This window comes from Nyctibius grandis, chromosome Z, assembly GCF_013368605.1.
Source record: "Nyctibius grandis isolate bNycGra1 chromosome Z, bNycGra1.pri, whole genome shotgun sequence".
NCBI classification, from domain to species: Eukaryota; Metazoa; Chordata; class Aves; order Nyctibiiformes; family Nyctibiidae; genus Nyctibius; species Nyctibius grandis.
This window is the reverse complement of record NC_090695.1, coordinates 26,713,009-26,731,463: the sequence shown is the minus strand read 5'-3', so window position 1 is coordinate 26,731,463 and position 18,455 is coordinate 26,713,009. Positions and strand designations below refer to the sequence as shown.

General features: G+C 44.7%; 1 protein-coding gene across 1 annotated transcript; it reads left to right on the top strand.

Annotated features, from left to right (window-relative positions):
* The first annotated feature begins 10,073 nt into the window (after positions 1–10,073).
* Positions 10,074–17,768, top strand: BTF3 (basic transcription factor 3). Its single transcript, XM_068423007.1, has 6 exons — positions 10,074–10,216; positions 10,541–10,609; positions 13,545–13,658; positions 13,854–14,055; positions 16,806–16,862; positions 17,414–17,768. The coding sequence occupies exons 2-6, from the start codon at positions 10,541–10,543 to the stop codon at positions 17,458–17,460; spliced, it is 489 nt and encodes a 162-aa protein (XP_068279108.1). The 5' UTR covers positions 10,074–10,216; the 3' UTR covers positions 17,461–17,768.
* Positions 17,769–18,455: the final 687 nt, after the last annotated feature.

Sequence of the window (18,455 nt, the reverse complement as noted above, 5' to 3'; positions counted from 1 at the left end):
CGGCGGCCCCGGGCGGCGCCGTGTCTCCCCCCGCGCCGGGCGCCTCGCTGCCTGCCCCGGCCCCCGCCCTCGCCCCGCCAGGAGGGGCTCTGGGGGGCCGCGGGGCGATCGCGGTCCGTCTTTAGTGGAAAAAGGGGAAATAAAGACAACTCTCCCTCCCACCCCCCGAATAAAAAAGTCTTTCCTAAAGTGCTGGAGCATCTTCCCAGGAGCCGTCCGGAGGGTACCGGGAGCTCTGCGTCTTCCTGGGCTGCCCCCAGGGACGGGGTCCTGCTTCCCGTGGGAAGGAGGGAAAAAAAAAAGTCAGGACGGAGAAGGAGGTCGTGAGTTAATAAATTTCAGACTTCTATCCGCAGGATGGTTTAGAGACATCTCTCCCTCCTCCCCCTCCCTTCTCTTCCCCCTCCAGAGTTTAATTCATTTAAGAACGAAATCAAATGTCTCTCGATGTCGACCTTGCAAGCTCTTAAAGAACCGCCTCCAAAGCACACCGCTGATCTCATATTTTATTTGTAGGGCTATCGTTTTTAACGGGAGAGAAACAGCTCCCCCCATTATCGGAAACACAGAGATTTGGCGTTACCTCTTTCGTATGCAAAGGAAAATAATTCACCGGTCTTTAAAATGCGAATTCCTCTCAAAGTGTAGGAGCAACACTCTCGAGAAAGCGACACAAAGGATTGCTTCCTAATTAAGTCCCACCGTTCCCAGTTTCAGGTGATACATGCGAGGAAAAAAAACAAACTTGGACATAAATGCAATCACCGAGGTCTTAAAAAGAAAAGCTTTGAAAATTCCCATCGCTCCCAGTTCTAACAGGATAACCCGCGGTCAGGATCCGACTGGGATGGGAGGAGTAGGAAAGCACTTCGTGCTCTGGCAGAAATCGTCCTGAGAAGGGCGAACTGATGCTTAGCGTCTTTATGCTCAAATCCCGCTTCTCAAACACACCATTTTAATTGAAAACCGTTTTCGATATATTGTCCTAATCCAAAGCTACATGCCACCCTGTTTCAAACCCAGTTCCATGGATTTACAACGTAATCCTTTCCACTATTTCCAAATAATCCTATTTACATTTTGTTCACTACTAGGGCGTCTGCAGGAGAACACCAAAAGTTACAAAAGAGAAAAAAAAAAAAGAAGAAAAAAAAGAGGGGAAAAAGAAAAAGGAAGAACATCCCCCCCCTCCCAGTAACTGGCTACTATTTTTTCCTGGGGAAAGATTAGATAATGTCACTAGAGATTTACAGTTCATGAGAAGTAAAATGCCTCTTTGAATTAGTTTTGGGATCCTAGGGCAAGTTACTAAAAGGAAGGCAGAAAGAGGACTTTTCCTCTCCGGGAGGTTTCTCCTCTTTACAAAGACTTAGTATTTTTCTTTTATACTCCCTTTTTGTTCTTTTTATTCTTACTCTTCTCCTGGTACATTCTGAAGCGCCTGAACGTTTAAAACCATCTTATAAACAAAACCCCGCGCTCTTATATAGGAAGAACGGTGAAATTTAAAAATTTATGGGGAAGAACTGCTGTAGCAACAAACCAGAAGAGCCGGATCTGCCCGCAGTTTCCCGCTAACACCCACGCAAGACGCACCGGCGTTTCACTCAGCGTGTGACATCGGCGGCTCTTCGGCAGCACCGGGTCCCCGGGAGCATGGTGGTCCCGGCGTGCCGGGGGAGCCCCGGCTGGGGCGCGGTCTTCCTGGACATGGCCGGCCGTGGTGGCCTCGGGGGGGAGCTGGGGACCCCCCTGGCAGACTTGGGGAATACTGCAAGCCCTCGTCTGTCGCCGCGGGGTGGTGGTGGTGGGGCCTGAGAGGCTTGCTTTCTGAGGGGGCAGCTGAGCCAGCCCCCAGTGCGGCAATCAAGACCTGGTGTTTTTGCAGCCCCTGGAGATCGCGACTTGTCTTTGTGCATCTCCCGCCCGCTGCCGTCCCAACCCGGCAAGTGCCTTCTCAAAAGGGCACGAAAGAAAAGAAGGAAGGAGAGCAGCGGCGGCACAGCCATGAGCGGCGTTTCCCTGGGGGGACCCCGCCGCCCCCGGGGCCGCGGGGTTCGCCCTCTCCCCCGCCCGCGGCCGGCCCAGCTCGGCTCCGCGCCGCTCCGCTCCCGGCGCTGCCCTGCGCGGGCGGGCGATGCCACCTACCGGCAAGGAGCGCCGGGCGGAGGCGGGTCGGCCGGCTCCGGGACTCCGTGTGCCGGGGCAGGGTGTCCCGGCACCTGCCCAAAGCAGCCTCCGGGAAGGGCTGGGCAGGGCAGGACCCTCCCGCCCGGGGACTGAGCGCGACCCCGAGACCCTAAGGAAAAGCAGCGTTATCGGGGGACCTGAGAAACCCCCCTCCACGGAAAGGCTGGAACTTCCCCTTGCCACCCCCGCGCCGAGGCTCTGCCTCCCCGCAGACCTCCTCAGGGCAGCGGGGCTGCCCCCCCTTCTCGGGCCACACACCCACCCGTGAAACGGCCGCCCCGGGCCTGGGCCCGCGGGGGCTGTCTTCCCTGGTTTCCTGCTGGTTGTGAAAGACGTAATGTAACATGCACCTAAAACCACAGTAGCACAGAAGTGAGATGTGAAATAACAGCTGCGCAGGTAGACTTTATTTTTTTATTGCTTGGGCTTATTAATATTAATTATAAATTTTAATTATATATTATATACACAATTCCTGAATGCATATACAGAACATCCCACATTTTATCAGTGCGGTGCATGCACAGGATCAGAAGACTCTGGTAATCCATACAAGTAGTCCTAGTGGCCCCTGCTCTCCACCCAAGCCCATGCCCCGCCCCAGCAGCAAGTCTGGGTCCTTGGTGTCCACAGCTCCTGCGAGGCAGTGAGGACAGGAGCTTCCCCCCCAAGCCTCGTCCCTCAGATCCAAACCTGAGAAAGGGTTGGGTATTTTGGCAGCTCTCGGCTGCTGGAGGTGGCCGGATCAGGGGCATCCTGGCTCAGATGGTGTGTCCAGGGACACCGGGCAGGAGCCAGACTGGGTGGACCTACCATCACTTCCTCTTGATGTCTCCCTTGTTCAGGGGGACAGTGTCCCTTGGGACGCCCACAGCACCCAAAGCCACGCACCCTTCTACAGCTGGGAAGCCTGTGCCCAAGCAGGGCACCAAGGAACCCATGTTGGGACCGGGGATAGAAAAGCCTACAGACCTTCCCTGGCCCTTTATTAAAAATCAAAGAGCACCCTGGGCACCGTTTAGGGCACTTTCAAGCAGCCACACTGGCACACTGGCTGAGGTGCTCTGGGTTTTCCACAGCAGACCCTGACCATGCAAAAGGATGCCAGAGCTGCCTTCATCACCACATGGGTCAGCTGTCTGGTGGTGGTGTGCACCCCTGGGTGATGTGTTGTGTTTGGCTAGGTGCAGCCAGGTAGAAAGGGAGGCAGAGCCTAGGCACCAGCTACATATGCTGGAGCTGAAGAGCCAGCTCCAAGGGGCTGATGCACCTTGCAAGACTGACACCGAAGGCTGCACTTCTTCTGGCATGGGCTCCTACATCTCCACACTCAGATCCAAGTCTTACCTGAAGAACTGGACTTTTTGTTATTGAAATAAAACCACTTCTTGAATAATTCACACTTTCTGCCAAGGTGGTTCCTTGGGCCAAAGATTGGACTGGATTCTGAGCTGCCTGTGTCATGGGAAGACTAAATCTTCCACCAATGACCTTGCAACAGGATGGTGGTGTCCGTGACAGGGACGATTACAGCAATAGCTGTGGTCTCCATTGCCCAGTAATACAGTGACCACCATTTTAGCTCCACTTTTTTTGTGGGTTTATCCCCCTCTTCCCTTGCTGCGTAGTTTTGGGGGAAGGTAACACTTCCCTTAAGCCTTCTGCAGAGGCTGGGATTACGAATAGTGTCTGTGTGACCAGGCCAAAAAGCAATGCATTGGTGAGGGGTGGCAGCAGTCACCTGAAAAGCAGAAGAAAAATCTGGGTCTTCCTGCCATGCCTACTACTGAAAAGCAGTTTGTCACCCTTGGACATGACCCTAACCCTTGTCCCCATTGTCAAACTTTGTTTATTTTCTTCCTGACCAAGTTCATAGTTTTTTTTTCTTCTTTTTTTCTTTTCTTTTCCCGCTTTGTTCTGTAATTCTTGCAGAGCAGATGTATTTGCTGTGACAGGTGAAAGTCACTTCCTGTAAGGCCCCTTTTGGGCCTTTCATTTCTGTAAAACGTGATTGAATGTTCTCAGGACCTTTCTGCACTTTTTGTCTAACAGAACACAAGGAGAGTTTATACCAGGTTAGACCAACACCCATCTAACAGCATAAGCTGACTTCAACCTCAGCCAATACCAGATGTTTAGGGAAGAATATAGGAACAGGACAAATGTGTAAAATTGAATCCTAGCTACCAGAAATCTACGTTTCAGGGTTTTTTTAAGACAGAGATAACATCTTATCTTCATTTAGTCCACACCCAGGGCTAAACAGTAACAGTTGTTCTCTCACCCAATGTCCCTTCCCCAACTGAGAAAGGTAATTGGGAAAAGGAGGGAGACTCATGGGTTAAATTTAAACAGATTTAATAAAATAAAGAAACTAATATCAATGGTAATACAAAACACACAAAATTACACCTAGCTACAGAGTGCTGGCAAGTTGCTCCAGAGTTGCTCCAGAGCATAGCAAAGCTCTACCCCCCTCCAGCAAGCTTTCCCTTTTATAGTGAACCTGATATAAATGATACAGAATACACCTGTGGACCAGCCTGGGTCAGCTGCCCTGGATTTAACTGCTAATGGGCCTTAATCACTATGGCTGGCCACAAACTGAAACAAAATCTAACAGAAACTTGATTCTATAAATTTTATCCCCATGAAACCAGGACACTTCTGAAATTAATAGCCTGTGATGGAAGTTCTTCTGTGAGTTTGCCCAGTCACTTTTGGAAATCATGTACATTTACACCACCGAACATGTTCTGCGGTGAAATGTTCCCCAGCTCTAACCACGCATGGTGCAAAGAGTCTCTTTTTGTTTGCTGTAAGCCAGTCACCTGCTCATTTAATCCGATGCACTCTCATTTTTGTACTACAAGAGGCAGACAACAACTGCTGTTAACCACCTGCCGTTCATGACTTTGTAGATTTTACCACAATTTTTTTCACTGGTCAGCTCTTTTTCAGAATGAGGGGTTCTGCTTTGGAATCACTGGATTAGCACAGAAGTAATTCTGTACCCCTGACAATTTTGCCATCCTCTCCACCTTTTCATGTTCACCTCAGGCTGATTATTATTGTAATAATCCTCCAAGACAGCATGAGATGCCTAAATCTGCTTTTCCAGTTTTCACTTCAACTTATTATTTCTACTATTTTAAGCCAGTGTCTATTCCCAATGCTAGTGGAGGGATATCTGATTTTCAAAATGGAGCGCCGGCTGTCAGAGCTGATACAGCAGGGTACTCGTCACATGAACAAATGATATATGTTTAGGTTGCATTTGACTTCATGACTCCACTGACTATTGACAACCTTTCTAACATTCTCCATGTAAGCCTCAATTTCTTCGTTGTAGACAAGCTCTGGCAAATTAGGAAGTAGATCCTGTAATTAATGTCTCAGCTATTTGAGATATTTTCCATTTAATTATGTAGTCATGCAAGTAAGCCCCGAAGGAGTATAAATCCATTCATAAATGCAGTGAATATTGGCAGGTATGCTCTTCGTTCACTTAGAAATCCTTGGGGACAAGCTACACTGTGATCAAAGATGGAGAAGATTGATTTTTCCATCTAAAACTAAGTGGGTGGTGGGTTCCTGCCAGGGCTTGAGCAGAAATAACAGCTAGCTGCTGCAGAAGGAGGAAGGCCCTCGCCCTGTCCAGCCTCTGGCCACCTGTGCTCACCACTTACCTCCCACCGAGCACCAAGCTGGACCAGGAGGCCTAGAAAGCCAAAGGCAAAATCCAGAATTAATCACACTTTCACAGCTGCCAAGACATTAGTCAAAGGTGGTACATTGACAGCTATATGTCTAAAGGGGGGCAAATTTAGTCCTGATTCATTCTGGGCTAAATGTGCCATCCTTGGGTGGGACTATCCTGATTTTGTGTCATGTCTTAGCAATGTTTCTGACTTGTAACTAATTGTCTTAGAGGGGGTCAAAACATCTTTGTGACCGATGCTTAAATGATCAAGTTCTCTAGAATTCTATTTATAGGATGTCTACAGGAATAATGTTTGAGTGTCTGACATTGGTGTGTAAATTTAAGGTACGATCTTCTTCACACACAGCCAGTGAGGAATATGGTGGCTTTTACCTATTCTTGAGCAAGATCTTCATTGTTAACTAAGACTAACACAAAAGCCTTTCTAGGCAAGCCTTTACCAGTCCGATTGACATGAACTCTAAGTATTTGGCAAAGCCTGTTTGAACCATGTTCAGTGAAGGCAGAGGATTCTTCATGTAGCACTTCTCCGACTACTCTCTAGTCGGCCTCTCTAGGGTGCTATAGACAGAGAGAGGCACCCCATGGCTCATGAAAGGCTTGTGATGTGGCTTGAAGCCCAGGTATTTTGGGTCACTGAGTTAAGAGTTACAGGCATGATGAGAAAAGGACACTGTTCGCTGAGGAGCACTCTCTCTTCCTTGACACTGAAGTCTATTACGGATTACTCCATACAACTCACCAGCACATAGTACAACACTAATATATGAGATGAAAACAGCACTGCACTTAAGTTCAGTCTTCCCGTGGTCCCATTCAATGTTTATACATTTATTATCTCCCAAAAAGTTAAGAATTCTTCACTGAGTCTTATGTCTAGGCTTTTGGAGATGGTTTCTTTTCTACTCATATCTCCCACAAGACTTCTGCTCCGGTACCCCACAATGGCACTACTTTCTTCCATTATTAAATGACTAACATATATGCATATTTTTCGAAATAACTTATTGCTTTTCCCCTTATGTCCTGCAGCATCTACATTAGGAATGAGGACATTATTATTTTCTGTGGCACTCTGCTGATGTGCCATACACTCCCACTTTCTTGAGCGCTCAATATGGCATTCTTTTGAACAAATGTTTCCTAATGAGATTTTGACCAATTTCCTTCACTGCCTGAAAACACACTGAATATGTGTTCTTTGTGGTCACTGGCAATCAGGAAAAATATTGCTTCACTTTAGCCTGACGACTTTTGTGATTCATTTCCTGAATACGATACTAACTTAACACCTCTTCTTAACGTATTTTGTTATTGCTTACACAGCACTGGCCATGTCTTTCAGGAGAGCTTTTCCACTGGCTTTTTGACAGCAAATGTCTGTCCTATGCCTTTAAACTTCTGCATAATTTAGGAGACAATTTTCCTGAGTAACCAGTTTAATGGTCTTTTTCCACTCCTATGCTGCTTCTGTGCAGCTAATGAACTTGGCTTTAGCAATATATATTCTTTGATGGTTTTGAGATCCTAACTTTCAGCCTTTTTCGGAGCTGAAAAGATGCTCACCGAGCTCAGGCTTCAGTGCTACAGGCTTTGGATCTGTTTCATTTCTCAGCAGAAGTTCTTCAGCTACAACTAAAAACAGGTTTAGGTTTATGCTTCCCATTATGCAATTACACAAAAAGGACTGGAGAAAGCAAGCCAATACTATTTTAGCATTCTAAAATACTTTTTCTCTGATGCAAAGTTTGTTTTTGAAGGTCTGCTGTTTGATCCAGGAAATGTAACCAAATCTTACAGAGTCCCTTGAACTGCAGTTCTTGAACTGCTTCAGTTTATTTCTGATACAACTCAAGTGATATGGTTTTCAGCATAATTTGTCTTCGAAATCTCACACAAGGGAATATGAGATCATACCTCCAGCCCAGTTAATCAGAGGCTGACAGCTGGGACAGCACTTTCTACAGCTTCTATCTTGGAATAATCTTTCTGCGACTCATTTTGACTTCAGTATTTCAGTCTATTAAAACATTTTGCATGTTTGTAATCATCAGTTGGCCTAGTAATTCTGAAATCTATCTTATATATCTATGGCAAACTGTGATAAATCTGAAGCTGACGTATTTATTGCTTTTACTTTCAATAGCCTGCAGTGATTTTTTTTTTTCATCTCAGCAATATTCCCTTTTGCTGCAGGTACGTTGCCAGTTTCATCTTGCAACAAATTTATAAGCTTTCTTTTTAGTTCAGAACAAACTCTGTCCTCCCCAAATCCCTCCCCAGATCCCTCCCTCCCCCGAATCTGTTTTGTTCCTTTGCTTCTGAATTAGATTCTGAGTTTGCTAGTTCAGTAATATGGGCTCTTTTTTGCCCCCCGTTGTTTTCTGAGCAAACTGATTCAACTGTTCCAATTTTACAGATATGCTGGACCATATGGGTGCGGGTTCCCTCACCATCCTTTACAGCTGTTTGATCATCCTCTAATTTTCAGCTGTGATGTTAGCCTGCTGGGAGGCACAGGTTGCTCCTCAGCATCACCTTTTGAATCATCACCTCCCTGAGACCTTCTACCACCACGAGATGGAGTAATTTGGGTTTATCATTCATTTTCACTAATTACAAAAGTCTCAGTTTTAACAGTGATCAAAATCTTCTGTACAAATTAACACTCAGCTCCGGCGTAGTGAAGAGATATTATAAGAGCAAATAAAATTTACACATGCATGAAAAGCACTGCCTTGGCAAAGTCTTGGCTCTGGGAATTACTAACATGGGAGCCTTAACATTAATCAATAAAGAAGGATAAATTAATTATTAACATAGTCTTACAGAAACAAGGACAAAGGGAATAGTTTATTGAGGATATTCCAGAGAAGAACCGGTTTAAAAGGCATTAAAATACAGGATGAGACGGCAAGATCAGTAGTACTTCTACCGATGCCAGGAGGCCCATTGGATTTGTTTGTGGTGATGATGGGGGCAGGACCACTGAGCAACATGGCTTCTCCGCTCCTATTTCACTTGGTGAGCATGTGTGGGACTGAAGGGAACGCCAGGCTTCTTCCCCACAAGTCTGCTCCTGCACCCTGCTATGCAACACAGGTCCAGACCCTACGAAGACTACCCAGCTTTCTGCATGGTGAGAACAGTCATTGGAGCTGGACATGTGAGTTCCCGATAACCGTGAGATTAGTCCCACCAGGCTCCTCAGAGAGAGCACACTGAAACACGTCAAATCTGTGGAGGACCGAAATTACACGTAGACTGTGAATGATCTCTGCCCTGAGGAACACAGGCCAAGGAACAGGGTTTACAAATGCTCAAAATGCAGCAGCAACTGCTGAGAACTTTGGTTCTCAGAATGGGATTCAGAAGACAGACACTACAGGAAAGGGCATGATAAGACCTCAATAATGAAAAAAACTGCTACAGGAGAAAAGCTCTGGGAGAATCGGAGAACACAAGCGGTGTGTGTTCAATGGTGAGCAGAAAGCAGTTGCACACGGGTGCCTGGTAACACAAGAGAGGATGCAGAGCCAAAGCGAAAACCACCTGAGATGGAAGGAAAGTAAAAGGAAACAAGAACTGCTACACGGGCGGTGGTGACAGACAGCCTTGCAGGAAGAGAAAAAAGCCTCAGCGGTTTGGCTTTGGCAAGGGTGGCTGAATGGAGGAGGGCTTCACCCAAAAACCCAGGCCATGGGGCGCAGTGCGCAGCACAGCCCAGACGGAAGCCGGGAGGAAGAGAAGCACGGGGGCTGCTGAGCTGGGAGGACACGAACCACGGACACAAGGAGGCGGCTGGCATCACAAAAGCAAGAAAGAAAACACAACGCGTACACCCTTTCAAGGAAGAAAAACATGAAACCGATAACACCAGACCAGGGATGGACCCGTCCGTAGAGAGGAGAGCCGCCGGCGAGGCTGCAAGCGGCGGGGGTGAACAGGGGCTAACGGTGGGGCGGGAAGGGTGGGGACAGGCCTAGCACGGGACTGCGGAGAACACCGAGCCGGCAGCCCCCGCCCAGCGGCCCGCGGCCGCATTGACAGACCGGCCCTGCTGCTTCATACCGCGCCCCCCGCGGCGGCCCCGCCCCTCTCCGAGGAGGCTCCGCCCGCCCCGCCGGCGGCGGAAGGGCGCCCCCTGCCGGTCCGGGCATCGGCGCATGTGCCGTGCGGCACACTGTGCATTCCTTTCGGCCGCCATCTCGCTCGGCTGCGCGTGCTGCGCCTGGTGCTGCCTCTCGCCCGCCGCCATCGCCTTTCCACCCGCTTCGGCGCCGCCGCTTCCGCCCCGTGAAGGTACAAAGGAGACGGCGGGGGCGCTGGGAGGAGGTCGTTGCGTGGCCGAGCGCTGCGGGTCGGTGGGCGGCGGCGGTGGTTGTTGGGGGACGGTAAGGTGGTTACAGGCTGGGCCAGAGGGGAGCCTCGCCTCCCCTCAGCGGCGCTGCGTGGGAGCAGACCCCTTCCCGCCCCTGCGGCCGGGGCCGAGGAGCCCTCCTGCAGGGGAGGGTTGTGTGGTGAGGGGTGGCTGCGGAGCCCCCTGCGCCCACCTTTCGTGCTGCCGGGCACACCGCCGGGTGCTGCCTGACCCGCCTTCCGTGGGCGTTCTTGTTGCTTTCGCAGATGAAAGAAACGATCATGAACCAAGAAAAGCTCGCCAAGCTGCAGGCCCAAGTGCGCATCGGTGGTAAGGTAGGAGCCACCTCCCCCACCCTGCCCTCGGGACTGCGTGCCCCTACACGCACGCTAAACCGAGCACGAGGGGCCCTGAAAACTGCGATGGGGAGCAGTCCTGAGTACTCTCAGCTTGGCTTGACTGTCGTCAGGGGAAGCTGTGCTGCTGCAGGGCTCGCAAGAGTCAGTTCCGTAGAAGCAGTTTGTAGTAGGTGAACCTCCAGCATTTTCTGTTTGGGTTTGTTATATTATGGCAGACGTGCAGCCTGTATTCTTGTATGGGCTATTTTATAAGGCATGCAGGATTTGAAGTGAGTAGACCTTACAGCAAATGAGCTCGGGTATAGTTTTCATAACAGATTATAGAGGGTTGTGTTCCAAAGTCTCGTCACAAATCTTTAAGATGCCTGTGGCTGTTTTTTTGTTCCTTTTAGGACAAAGTTGGAAATGCAAAACTTGTCATACTCTTGTGATTGTAGAGTAACATGCTCAGAAGACCTTTTTTATTTTATTACAACATCAGAATATGTGTAGCTGTGTGATTACTGTGTAAGGTGAAAATAAAAAAGTATGTTAAATATCGTTGTATGCTAGTAAACACTTCAATAACAGTGTCAGTTTTAAGGCCAAAATTTTTTAGTGATTTTTTTTTTTTTTTGTACCTGAGGAAGCATGCCCACAATATTTTAGAATGCAAAATGTTCAACAGATCTTTTGCTGATGGAGCTTCCAGGAGCATTCGTTCCTGTGTTGAATTTTTTTTCCAGCCGTTAGCTGGAGATTTAGGCAGCCTTAAATCATGGCTAATGTAGTAATTAACTGGCTTGGTGATTCTGCATATTCTTTGTATGGGTTGCTAGTTAAGGAGAGAATGGCTGCATTATATTGATGATTGTGTGTGTGTGTTACCAGCCTGTGTGTATAGACTACAGAGGCTTTTAATGTTTGACACATAAGAGTGTGCATTCAGATTACAGCTCTTGCAGCTCTGTGGTCAGCATAGGTCTTTTAGAGACATTAAGCAAGGCTTAGAATATGCTGGTGATGCTGTCATTCAGTTTTAAAATTGGCCTGTGAAATACTTTGAATGCCCGAACTTGACTTTTTTTATTTGTTTTATAACTGGAAATTATTACCGGGATTCTTAACGTCATTGTCACCATATAAGTTGAGATGGGTGTGGAGGAGGCAAAGGGGAAAGAGTCAATTCTCCTTGTAAGAAAAGGTTGCACATTGCCTCTGCTGGAAGATTTTAATGATGTTGCAAGGCTGCAGATCTTACAAATAAGCTAAATATTATGTTTAGTTGAAGGGCTATTGTAGTACTTTATTGAGTGAAATTTGAGATTTTTTGTATAGAATATCACTAGAGCTAAATGTCATGGTTCTTCTTCCAAACCTCTTCAGAGGTGTGGCAGGTGAGTCTGTAGTGTTCCTTTGGTGGCCTGCTGTATGCACTCCTCTTTAATATAGAGGTAGACGGGTGTGAACAGCTTGCCTCAGCATGATTGGAATAGAATTTGCTTAGTAAAAACCTGTAATCTTTAGAAACTTAAATCTGTGGAGGTGAAAGCAGCAGCTGTTCATTTAAATTAAACTCAGATTTTCTGAAGTTTGATATCTACGTTTAATATGGGTGAAAAGGAGGTACATGTTACTGAATAGCCTTTGATTCAAGACATCATTTTTTTGAAATTTATTGAGAAGTCTTTTGTCTGGAGAGACTTAATGTGTACTTTATGTAGCTGAATTCATGGGTAGTCAAGATACTAAAATAAAGCCATTTCTATGTAGTAGTTTTCACATGGCTGTGTGTGCTAACCTGACAGTAGCAGAGAATGAGTATCAAGTGTTCTAGACAGTGACTAAACTTTTGAGCTGTAGTCTTCCAAGTGTTAGTTTCATGTGTATTTGTTATTAATGTTCCTTGTTGTTTGTAACTGGATTATGTTAGAGGTGTTAGTGTCCAGCTGGTTTTCTAACTTCTACCAGTTAACTCAAAAGGTATTGCGGCCATTTATACAGTTGGGCAGCAACGCATTCTTTTGTTGCTAGCATGTGGCAGATGGGCAACTGGAGTAGGAGGACTTAGATTAGTAGTTATAGTGTGTCAACTATAACTACTAATAACTACTATAAGGTGTGTTTCACCTGCTCCTGGACATTTAGTGTCAAATTTTACTGAAGCCTTATGATTCTGCAAGGAAGTATAGAATGACACGTTCTGCTTTCTTGTAGGTATAGATATCTTCTAATATGGGACTGTTATTTCCCTGGAGAAATCTAGAGCTTTGTCTCTGTAGGGGAGCTTAACCTGTGCTTGTTTTGCTTTCTGAACAGGGGTGGTCTGGAATAATATGTAGAAGTATTTTTTTTAAAACATTTATAAAATATTTTTGGAAAATAAGTGTTCTTCAAATACGTATGTGTAAGTCCATCAGATGGGAAGTGGCTATTTGGAATAAAAATCAAGTATTTTTAGTTTTCACATATTCATTTGTTAATAATGTATTGATAACTTTATGGCCTCTGACTATTATAAAAATTTGGCTCCAATTTAAGAAAGATGGTCTAAGGAAAAATTCATAAGTTTCAGGAATTACCTAAAACTATGCTCATTGTTCAGTTTTATGCCTATGATAACAGATAAGGGTAAACCTGCAATTTTTCTTTTCTAAGAGGCTGCAGAATCCCTATAAGAATTGCAGAATAAATGTTCTCTGGTGCATTACTTCTTAAAACCTCACACTTCTCAGACATGCAAAGCTTGCCTTAGAGCAAGGGAAAACTGCTGCAGTGCAGTTGAAGGGGTGGGGATGTGTGCACTGTGACACAGGAGTAGAACTTTATATGTTAAGTTGATTTGTAGATGGCTGCAGAGTAGTTACATGGCTCTGAGGATTAGAGTTTGTGAAGAATTAAACTTAAGTATTTGTAATTTTTTTTTTCAAAGGGTACTGCCCGCAGAAAGAAGAAGGTTGTCCACAGAACAGCTACAGCAGATGACAAGAAACTTCAGTTTTCTTTGAAGAAACTGGGAGTCAACAATATTTCTGGAATTGAAGAGGTAATTGCTTCAAAGGAAAATATACTTCTCTATATAGAAATATAAAATGTGTCAAAATCAGTTTCCTGGTAAGTAACATCCTGAACTTGTCTGTGAATTATCAGTAGGTCTTTATTGAGCTTTGAGAACTTCAATTTCCTGTTAAATTGAAAAATCTTGCTAAACTGCTTCAAATACTGAATTTTTTCCTTGCAGGTAAACATGTTTACCAACCAAGGAACAGTCATTCACTTCAATAACCCTAAAGTTCAGGCATCTCTGGCTGCTAACACTTTCACTATCACCGGCCATGCTGAAACAAAGCAGCTGACAGAAATGCTTCCTAGCATCTTAAATCAGCTCGGAGCTGACAGTCTGACCAGCCTGAGGAGACTGGCAGAAGCACTACCCAAGCAGTGTAAGTTGAAACTTGAATGCATTTCATGCTGGCAGCTGACGTGAGCCTTATTTGTATAGCAGCAGTGAAATTCAGTGCACTCTTGCTGTCTGCAGGCATATTATAAAATGCATGTAAAGAACTGGAACTCTTAGATCTTATTTATAGCTCAAATCCAACGAGTATAACCAAATAAAGCAGAGGCACCTGTCAGCGTATCTTGCAGCTGGTCTGGGACTCAAAAGCTGTAGCCAGACTTGATTTCGTGGTAGTTTACTTGATGTGGCTACCATATTTTGACATACCTTGTTCATTAAAGCTATGTAGATGAGTTACTCTGAAAGAGTTAGGTTTTAAAAAAGGATACACTTTGAATATGTCTGTTTTGACACTTCTGATGGGAACATAAGTAATGGGGAAAGGGACTTGAGAACAGACATCTTGCAGGTGCTTTGCTGCCTCACAGGTGTGGTGAAGGTATTTCTTGCATGGGCTTTTTGACAGGAGGGAATTAAACAGTATTTGTAAGGAAGTATAATTTCTGCGTGTGTAGAGCCATGTAGAGAACAGAACTGGCATGAGCATTTAGCTAGATACACCAACTTCCTAATCCTTAAATTAGTAAAAGAAGATGAACACTTGTTCTTCCTAAACCTGTGGGAAAAGTAGAGGAGGGACTTAAGTATGTGGTGTTTGGAAAAGGTGCTGTAGCTACAGGGTGACAATTGGGAGTGAAAGACAGGCTTGTTGATACTGGTAGCATTCCTAGTGTCCTGCATATACGGTCTTCCTACTTTCCTGAAATATCTTAAGCCCATTCCTTGCAAGGTATGGAACATCCTAATACAGAGAAAATGGGAGAAGCGTATCATTGTGTACAGTTTCTGGTAGTTCTGAACTTGACTGTTACATTTTTTTTCTTCCTGTGCTTTGCTGCCAACAAGACAGCCTCTATTTCCATTCCATAAAGTTGATGATACTTCCCTCCTGTCATCTTCCCACTGAAAAAATCCTGCTAGAAGTAGTCTTCAGGTGGAGTAAACTGCTTCTTTCCCTGTGAAGCTCAGGTCCTTCCTTCCTAATGTCACCTGTCTGGCTTCCCTGTGGTAGCAGTAGGGCTTGAAAGAAAACAAACTTGAAGGATTTAAAATGATTCCCTAAGATTTTTCTTAAAACAAGGTGGGTGTGTTCTGGATAAACTAAATTGTGCAGTTTTAATATTAGGGAAGCTTGTTTAAAGTGCTTGCTTTGTATGACCTAGTAAATGGCTATTCCTTTCTGCTTTGGGTGGATGCCAGAGTAGTTGCACAAAACTTTCCATTCAGCATTGTCTGCTAGATTTGGAAGCCTGACACTGAAGAGCAAAGTGTGATGATTGCATTTGCAGTAAACAGTCTGGTCTTGGGGATGAGAGAGAATGCAGACAATTTAGGAGGAAATAACATGGTTTGCTTTTAAAATCTTGTATTTGACATGAAGATGCACTTAAGCTGTACCAGCTTTCTGCTGTTAAAAAACAAAAGGAGGGTTAGTGGTGACCTTGTCCCAAGCCCTTTCAGACCAAAGTTTATGCATTCATCTGTTTGGTTCTCTATAAATCAGGGTACAGGTCTAGTATGAACCCATCTCTTTCCTCTTTTCTTGAAAACCGAGAAGGATTAATTAGGATAAAACTGAGATGATAGTATGAGACAGCTTACCCTTGGTAGTACAGCTAAGAATAGCAGTAAAAGTAGTGGCACAGGCATCCAGGGACCTGAGATATCTATTCTTAGCATTATACTGCTGCAGTTTCACAGGTGCTCATTTGTATGCTACAGTGGACATGGTTAAGTCTCACTAGCTCTGAGAAATACAGTGGGAATGGTTAAGAAATTACTGAGTCAGCAGAGATGTGGACCACAACACATGGTTACCTCAGCTACCTAAGTGTAAAAGTGTGCGTCAAGTTCCATATTCCTCTGAGTTTGCCAAGGAACAATAATATCTTTAAGCATCTCTAGTTGTGTGTGTCTGCCTGTGGCTTCACAGTTACACCTTAGTTTTCATTGAAGGCCTAGGATCATAAGATCCTTTCTTTTCCTTAAAACTTGCTGATGTGAAATACATAAACCTCGAGGAACAATGAGTAGTCAATAAGCCAAGCTGCCTTTAAGGGAAACTGATAAAATCAGTCTCTGTGCTTGTAGCTGAAATTTATCACCATGCAAGGCACTCAGTATACCTAGATACAAGATGGTTTAGCGTGCATCTCTCTTATGAGGGCGGGTGTCAGGAGGATGGGGCCAGACACTTCTCAGTGGTACCCAGTGACAGGACAAGGGGCAATGGGCACAAACTGAAACATGGGAAGTTCTGTCTCAATATGAGGAAAAACTTCTTTGAGGGTGGTAGAGCACTAGAACAGGCTGCCCAGGGAGGTTGTGGAGTCTCCTCCTCTGGAGATATTTGAAACCCGCCTGGACATGACCCTGTGTAACCTGCTGTAGGGGAACCTTCTTTGGCAGGGGGTTGGACTAGATGATCTCCAGAGGTCCTTTCCAACCCTAACCATTCTGTGATTCTTATTTCCCTGCTGGGCTGTTTGAGCATTATCAGTAACAAAGGGAATGTGAACTGCCTCGGTTAGTTGAAGGTTTTTGTTCAGCAGGGGAACTGGATAAAGCATTGCAGTTTAGTTCAGACTGATAATGTTTTCAAAAAACACAAAGCAGCTATCAAAATGCTTATGATGAGCTTGACTGGTGCTTTTGAACTACTTGCTCTTGCAGCTGTGGATGGAAAAGCACCACTTGCTACTGGTGAAGATGATGATGATGAAGTTCCAGGTAAGAACAAGCGTGCAGTGGAGGAAAAGGAAGTGAATTTTGCTGAGAGATAACATGTGTAGTGTAAGACTGGGACAAGGATGGTAAGAGTGTTGATTAGTCACTTGCTGTCACAGAATTTCTGTGGGCAGGTTATTTCATTGTTTTCAGACACCATGAGAAACTTAGGACTATTGGTTTGAGCTAGCATTTTTGTCCTGTATAAGAGTAATAGCTATGGCTAGGATAATTATTTAATACTCAGTAAGAAGGATGGGAAGAAACTACCTTCTCAGTATCACTTTGCCCAGTTGTGGGTCTAGTGAAGTTAAATGCTCTTAGAATTGTGCTTTATAATGAAGTACCTAAACCTTACTTGATTGAGCAAGAAGAATGAATCATGAAGCTTGTAAAAGTTATTTGGTCTGTATTTTATAAGCTGAAGGTTTTATAAGTTATAAGCCCTTGATACGGAGTAGAACTTTGGGAAAAAAACAAAACAAAACAAAACCAAAATGTTTGGCAAAGCAGAAGTGGGTCAAACTTTAATTTCAGCTTTTTTCTTTTTCTAGATCTTGTTGAAAACTTCGATGAAGCTTCAAAGAATGAAGCAAACTGAACTGTCACTTTCTGAATAAAGTTGAAACTTGAAAAAGCCACATGGAGCTGCTATTTTCTATTGTGACTGCTTTGATTTATTTCCTGATGAGATCTCAAGATCTGTGATACTTGGAAACTCCCTGAACCTGCAGCTCTTTAGTTACTGCTTGTACACTATATTTTCGTGGCCTGATTGAACAAACCTATGCTTTGAAATAAGTCAGATTGCTAATGCATCTCTGCCTAGACACAATTTTTGAGTAACTTGTATACAAGCAAACCCCCATCTTTAATGAACTTTGGCATACAATAAAAATATAAACCAAACTTTCTGGTGTGGTGTCTTGTCAGAAAACCAGGGGAAAAATTTGGCCATAAATATTAAACAATCATAAAAGGTCTTGCTTTTCTGCAGAGCATCTTCCTTTTGCTGTGTTAGAAAACTGGCTTCTAAAAAAATTTTCTGTGCATGATGGAGCATTTTAGTTTTTTTGCAGGTCAGAGTGACATACACTTTTAAGTTACTTGTAAACTGAATTTAAGAAATAGATCTCTTGTTGGTTTAATATAACATAAAATGTGCAGGTTGAGAGAGAACTTTGCTTGGCCTTGAAGAATGGTGGCAAGCTGTTGACATCTTGGGGGAACTAGATAGTAATGTTAAATTTTTCTCTTCAGGGAGGGTTTAATAGGTATTTCCAGGGTGTAAATATTTAGTGAGTCAAATAATACTTTCCCAGTATTTTAATTTTACCCAGCTGAAAATGTCAGTTATGTGGGGAAATGAAGTATAGGAAGGGGAAAAAGCCTTAATAGACTTGATAATGACTTTTAAGTCTGTATTTAGCATCTTCAGATCTGTTTAACTAATAATTACATTTGGATGTTTCAGGAAGATATTCTTTCTATTGCTTTTGTGTGTTCCAGAGAAAGAGAACTTGTTTTTTGGGCACAAGGAGGACTTTTTAAATTCCAGTCTTACCTTTGTATAGCTGGACCTCCCACGGGTGAGGG